The sequence below is a fragment of the Nannospalax galili genome, unplaced genomic scaffold, assembly GCF_000622305.1.
Source record: "Nannospalax galili isolate Female #2095 unplaced genomic scaffold, S.galili_v1.0 scaffold902, whole genome shotgun sequence".
NCBI lineage: Eukaryota > Metazoa > Chordata > Mammalia > Rodentia > Spalacidae > Nannospalax > Nannospalax galili.
The window spans coordinates 1,088,014-1,095,305 of NW_008347814.1; the positions used below are offsets into that span (position 1 = coordinate 1,088,014).

The 7,292-nt window shown below is 40.1% G+C and overlaps 1 protein-coding gene across 3 annotated transcripts in view; it reads left to right on the top strand.

Annotated features, from left to right (window-relative positions):
• Positions 1-7,292, top strand: part of Adamtsl3 (ADAMTS like 3) — a 376,880-nt gene that overhangs the window by 149,726 nt on the left and 219,862 nt on the right. For all 3 annotated transcript variants that reach the window (XM_029568979.1, XM_008844443.3, XM_029568977.1), the window contains exon 7: positions 5,074-5,200. In XM_029568979.1, coding sequence (XP_029424839.1) covers positions 5,074-5,200 — 127 coding nt within the window. The remainder of the gene's footprint in view (positions 1-5,073; positions 5,201-7,292) is intronic.

Below are 7,292 nucleotides of genomic sequence, written 5' to 3' on the forward strand. Positions count from 1 at the left end.
TATAATAAAATTTATTATAAAAATAACTGGTACTTGGTGTTTTTCAAGGATCAGGCATTGTCTAAGCACCTTAGCCCATCATCAACTGAGGAAATAGGTAAAGAGACTACCCCATCCAAATGGGGTTTATGAGGAAAATGGGCCCTACAGAGGAGAGATCATTTCCCTAGGGTGCCTGTGTAGGTTACTATGAATAAACTACTATAGAGTGGGTTTCATAAACAGCAGAAATTTGCTTCTAGGCTGGAAGTCCTAGATCAGAGCACTGCAAGATTATTGTTCAGTGAGAGCCCACGTCTTGGTCTGTGGATGGCTTTGTCCTGGTCCTCGCATGTTGTGAGGGATCAGGGAGGTCTCCAGGGCCTATTTTATAAGGCCACTAATCCCATTTTTGAAGGTTCCACCCTCATGATCTAATCTCTCCCCAAAGGCCCCACCCCAATAGTGTCATTTTGAAGATTAAGACTTCAACACAGATTAAATTTTAAGGGTATACACGAACACTCTGATGAGTGTTCATAGCTAGAAAGAGGTTCAGTTTAGGCTGCACATTTCTGAGCATAACTTTAAGGTTGTGTTTCAAGAAAGAAAGATGATAGACATATTTCTGGGTATGCTCAGTTCAGGGTCATAACATGGATATCAGGAAAAGAAAGATGTCAGGCAGGGATATTGTAGGGCATGCTCATTTTAGTATTATATTGAGCTGGGTTTAATCTAGGTTGCTGAAAAGAATTAGTCAGAGAGGCTAGGTGACCTTGGTTGGTTCTCTGCAACTCTTTCCAGATTTTGAATGGAAATAAACAGAAGAGGACAACTAAAAATGAAGGTATTTTCTCTCCTGCTTTGCTTAACAACTAATGACACTTTTTGTATGACTACAAGTAAAGCTAAAGTTTAAGGGAAAATAGGCTGTGGTTCTGTAAAGACAGTACAATAGGAGATGCATACATAGATAGCCTACTAACATACACGTACATATGTACACATCCCTGCAGAGAAGCTGCTCAGGCCTGGACAGAGTGACAGGCACTGCAATGACAGAATACAAGCTCAAGGTGAAAGGTTCACAGAAGTCATTGGATTCAGCTACTGGGGTAAAAATTCAAAACCTACAGTTTTCCCACCCAGGAGCCACTGTTCCCAATGTTCTCATATTGTGCTAAACTATGCTCTATAGCTGTCACCATTTTTGATGACACAGAAGGTGACAACAAAACATCAGCACGTCAGAGAGTTTGTTTGTTTTATGTCAAGAGAAGCTGGAGATCTGGATTTAACTTGAAACTTTTAGTTCTTAAAAATCACTTTTCTATCTCTGACTTTGCTTAATGTGTGACTAGGTCAAATCACACTCCTGTGTAATACAGGCTAAGTTTTCCTGCAGAAACTAACAACCTCCAAGCTCAGTGACTTAAAACATTAAAGGCCACTTCTTGCTTATGCCACTTGCCAACAGAGGCCATCAAGGTTTGTTGTCTTGGAATAGTGGAGAGACACAGGCTGAGGAAGATTTTCTCTCTGAATGTGCCTTTCCTATAGCAGCAGTAGAGAGAGAGAGACCATGAGACCCTCAATACCACCCCTGAAGCCTTCTTACAGAAGGTTTGTTGTGTTCATAGTTCATTGGCCAAAGATAGTGGCAATAGATGACTTCTAGTAGAAGTGGGGTGGTGCAGTCCTAAATGTTTATGCATATTCCCGATGATGACCACAGCTCCATGCATGCTTGGTTTTGAAGCCAGAAATGTTCAAATTTCCTCTAAAGTAGAATCCAATTTTCAGAGCTATCACAGAAGTTCATTTTTAAAAATTATCTCCTTCTTGAAGGATTAAATTTGATTTATCTGGAAAATTCACATTTTGCTTAATTTGGATTAATGGCATTTAGTTAAACTTCATCTGCCTGAACTTTGAAATAATCTTTGTTGAAGTTATATTTATAGATGAATAGGTCTTCCAAAAGGAACTGCTCATATATTTAAAGTAAGTGTTTATGTGATCTTGTTTCTTGTATCTTTTAACTTGTCTCATTAAGTATGTTATAAGATAAGGATCTTGTCTTATTAATTTGTACTTGTAATGCTTGGCATTATAGAAAAGGATTATTTAATTGATGTTAATATGTATGGTATGTTTATCAGTTAGCAGTTTATAAATCACTATAATTAAATATCTTGACATTAGGAGATGTCACAGAAGTTGAACATACTTCAGACAATATTTCAAGAGTTGCTTATTGTCCACTATGGCAGGCTGTGAGAGCCAAAGTTCAGTCATCCCTCAATTTCAAGGGCAGTTCTGGCTCAGACTTGATGAATCACAAGGCAATCAGACCTTTTCAAATATCATTTTTCTGTGATGTTTTCACATGCTTTATTTGGCTGTAAGATTTGGACGAATTTTAACTTTAAAAAATTATGAAGCAAATAGAAGTGATTGGGAGGAATTCGATTGCCCAAGATTTTGCAAGGCCCCAAACACTCTTCAAAAACAAGCCCATCCTAGTTCTTCAACCCACACCCTTCCTGGATGACCAGAGGGTGATTATCATCCTCATGAAATGCAAAGTGCTCAGGGACAGTGACATGTGTGGACAGAGCTTGGCCCAGGCAGACCATGTCTATAATTTCATGGCAGAATTATCCGCCTTGGAGAAAGTTGCATGAACACAGTTACTCACTGGTCCAATCCCAACCATGCAAGTATATTTCCAGAATCAATCACTCTTAAGCTATTCCACATGTACTAGTAAATATTCATATAAAACCCTCTGTAACAGGGATCTTTGTTGTCTTTCTGCTCAGAGTAAAGGTGGAGGAATGTGTGGCACTGTGTTAATAGTCTGCTGTGAGAGAGTCTGGGGTTTAAGAACGTTACTGGCACTATGTACTAGCTGTGCCATGTGGGCAAGTCATTTAGCCTCAATACTGAGCGTTCTTATTTGTAAACTGTATAAAATATCTCACCTGTGTCTTAAGATTGTCATGAAGAAGAAATGAAAGAACACGGGCAATGTTTGTGGCATAATGCCAGGCACATGGTAAGCATCCAATAAAATCAGCTTGCTGTTATAGGGATAGTGGATAAAGTGCTTGCTGTGCAAGAAGAGGACCTAAATTTGATCCCCAGAACCCGTATAAAGCCAGGCACTTGATTTGATTAATTTGATAAAGAACTGTTGTATGAAATGTACAAAAGCTTAATAAAAAATTTTTTTTAAAAAGCCAGGCACTGGAATTTGTATCTATAATCCCAGCTCTGGGGAGTCAAGAGACAGAAGATCTCTCGGCACATGTGGGCCAGCTAGCCTGGCATATGCAGTGGTTACAAGAGACCCTTTCTCAGACTATGTGTAAGGCAAAGACTGACACCCAAAGTTGTCCTCTGTCTTCCACATGCATGCCCTGATGTGTGTCCTTGGACTCATACATGAACACATATGCACACGAAAAAATTTTAAATCAGCCATTATTGTTTATTTCTATCTTTAAAGTCATATAATCAGAGTGTGAAAGGATCACAAAAGTCATTGAATTCAACTACATGGCCAATAATTTAATACCTACTACAGTTTTCCCACCAAAGAGTCTGACTTTTCAGACTTTTTCACAATGAACTAAATTATACTTAACTCTGTACTTTCACCATTTGTGATGGCATAGAACAAATGTAGACCCTTTCTTCCTGACAGCCTTGGGTGAGTCTGAAAATACCTCAAAGCACAGGCTAGTCCTTAAATATTGTTGGAACTTTTCCTGCCTCTCCCTGAAATGTTCATTTCATCTTTCTCCTTCCCTTCAATACCAAAATTTTGGAAAGAAATATCCTATAGATGTGGTTTGAACTCCGTCCAGCTTTCTCTTCAGCACCTGGTATAGAGGGTGATTTGATGCCGCTGCCAACTGCCACACAAAGAAAGTGAAAAGCAGAGAGAAATAATCAAATTGACCCTTTTGGTGAACTTTTTATAATGGTCCAATCACTGTTTGTTTTATGTTAATGTTCTCTTTTAACCTTCACTGGACCCTCTGTGAAGTACACAGGGACATTTTTATCTCTGCTTCTTTGCTGAGGGAAATGGGCCATTGAGGGTCTGACTTGCTCAGCATTCTGTGTTTGGAAGGACATATATGAGTCAAGATTTGTACATGGCTCTCTGCCTCAAACTCCCTGCACAGAAGGCTCAGGAGTAAAATTGAATATCTGTGGGAAGTAGAGATAAACTATAGATTAGTTGATATTATCAGACATACTTTCTGCAAAAGACATCTGTGAAATAAGAAATATAAACCAGCCTTTTACATGTAGGGAAGATTTCTATCTAACAAATACTGACATATCGAATAACTCACAATGGACTGATAGATAACAGTATACACATTCTTTATGTGAGACAGTGCTCCTGATTTTTCCTCTTTGCAATAATTCTAGATATATGGATATAATTATGTGGAGGTGGAGATACAGGTATAAGTGCAGATAGTGATAAGGATTCATAGCATAGATGGAGATGGACAGAAATACTGTGATCCAGGAGGATAGGTCCAGATGCAAGAGGAAATGAGAGTCAGAGGCAAATGTAGGGATGGAGAGAAAGAAAAAGGTAGGGAGAGAACCTGGGACTGTGCCTCGGTGAATGGTTCTTGCCTAGTGTGTATGGAGCCCCAGGTTCAGTCCCCAGCACTGCTTACACTGGGTGTGGTGAAGCGGCCCTGAATTCTCAGCATCTGGGGGAAAAAGCTGGAGGATCAAAGACTCAAGGTCATCCTCAGCTGCACAGCAAATTTGAGGCTAGTCTGTGTTCCACAAGACCCTGTCTCAAGAGGGGGGCTAGTGAGAAGGGGAAAATACAATTTGTGGTGTTTGTTTGCTTTTCTATGCATACACATTTGAAATACAATCAAAAGAGTAAGGTTGCAAAGGGACAGCTTCAGTTCTTGTAATTTGAGGGGCCATGTATGGGAATGATATGAATGATATTAGATTAATATTTTCTATCATTCAGACGTATAAAACTGTCTTCATAATGATATAATTAGCGAGACAGCTCACTCCCTCTCTTCTACACAGGCAGTGGGCTGTGATCGGCAGCTGGGAAGTCATGCCAAAGAGGATAACTGCGGTGTCTGCGCGGGGGATGGCTCTACCTGCAGGCTGGTGCGGGGTCAGGCCAAGACACACGTGTCTCCTGAGAAAAGTAGGTTGGGAAACCCACTTCTGTCACCAATGAATGGATTCCTAATGTTAAGCTTTTCTGGTTGGAAATAACTTTGGCCAGTGTTTGGAATTTCTTAAAATATATCATTTCCCTCAAAACTCCAGCTCCAAGGGGGTCTGATGCCCCTGGCCTCTGGTGGCACTAGCACATACCTGCCCCCCCATATATAAAATTGTTGTTTCCACTATCTATTTAATTTCTTCATTTCATGAATCTTCACCTTATAAAATAATACTATTTAAAAAATATTTGGTAGTAGATTTTTAAATAGTTTAAAAATATTTTTCAGGTAAACTGAGGTCAAAGTTCTTTTGTTGTCTTTTGTTAACAAGAGAAAATATTGTAATATTTTTTGTTCATTTATACTTTTTCAGTTATCTGTTGGGGCCATTTATATGCTTTACCATTTCTTAATTTTTAAAAAATACTATTTTATTTATTATCTTTATTTTATATTTATGAGTATATCGCCTGCAGGTATGTAAGTGCAGCTGTGTCCTGCAATGCCCACAGAGGTCAGAAGGTGTCAGATCCCCTGGAACTGGAGTTACAGATGGTTACTAGCCACCATGTGGGTTCTGGGCACTGAACCTGGTCCTCTGGATCCCCTAGAATTGGAGTTACAGATGGTTGCTAGCTACCATGTGGGTACTTGCAACTGAACACAGGTCCTCTACAAGAGCAACCAGTGCATTGGATCCCCTAGAACTGGAGTTAGGGATGGTTGTTAGCTGCCATGTGGGTGCTGGGAATTGAACCTGAGTCCTCTGAAAGAAGAGCAAGTGCTCTTAACCACTGAGCCATCTCTCCAGCCCTGTGACCTTTATTTTTGTTTGTGGAGTTAATGCTTTCGAAGTTGTATTTATTCAGAAGGTGTCATCTCCTTACTTTAGTAATATCTACCTTTAATTTCAAGGGTCCATTTAGTGTGTTAAAGGCCAGCTAGCAAATACTTCACCAGGCCTGCAGCCTCTGTCTCACCTACTCAAAACCATTGTCATACAAAAGAGCCACTAACGAGCAAGTGTGCTGTGTCCCAGCACAACTTTATTTAAAATATCTAGGCTGCAAGCTCGATTTGGCCCTCTTATTATAGCTTATTTTGACTTTGAGGAGGAAAAAAAAATAATGCACATTTTCTGCCAATGTTTTTATGGTTTTTGTTTCTATAGCTTTAAATCTTCCATTCCTTTGGATGTATGGATATACTTTAAAAGTTGGAATCTTATTTATTCCCAGTTGAGGGAATAGGGATGGGGTGGAAGAGGAGGAAGGGAGCAGGGAGGAGGAGAGTAAGATATTTTGAGCAGAGAAAATGCAAAATTCATGCCTGGTGCAACACTGGAGAAGAACCTGGTACTTTGTGTTTTATTTTGTGTTGTTTTGAGTCAGAGTGTCACTATGCAGCCCAGGTTGAATTCTAACTCAGGTTGCTCCTTTTGAAACCTCCTGAGTGCAGGGATTCTAGGCATGCATCATCACGCCAAACAACCCTGGCTTTATTCAGGTCCTACAAATCTGTGGCTCAAACCTGAATGTGTATTCCTCTCTTCTCCTCTCCCTCCAGGTCTAAGTCTCGGTTTCCCTGTCTCTCCCTCCCAACTTTCTTTCTTTCCTTCCTTCCCCCCTCCCTCCTTCCTCTTTCCTCTCTTCTTACTGACCATCAACTTTCAGATTACAGATCCTTATGAGATTCTATTGAAAGCTACATGTTTTCTCTCTAGGAAAATGTACATGTACTGTAAGGCTTAAGTTTGTCATTCTGATTTTCTTCTTCTCTTTTTCCTTTTGTTTGTGTGTGGTATATGCATATGTGTGCGGGTACACATGTTCACCTGGGTATACACATGCTGAGGCTGGAGGAGGACTCCAGGTGTTCCTCTCTGTCACTCTCTGTCTTGTTCCCTTGCAACAAGATTTCTCACTGAACCTGGAGCTCACAATTTTTCCACTAGGCTGGCTGGCTAGCAAGCGCCAACAATCACCCAACCCACTTGGGACATTGCTAGTTAAGAACCACTAAAATTTCTACTGTTTTTGCCCAATTTGAAGAAGTGGGGGTGGGGGTGGT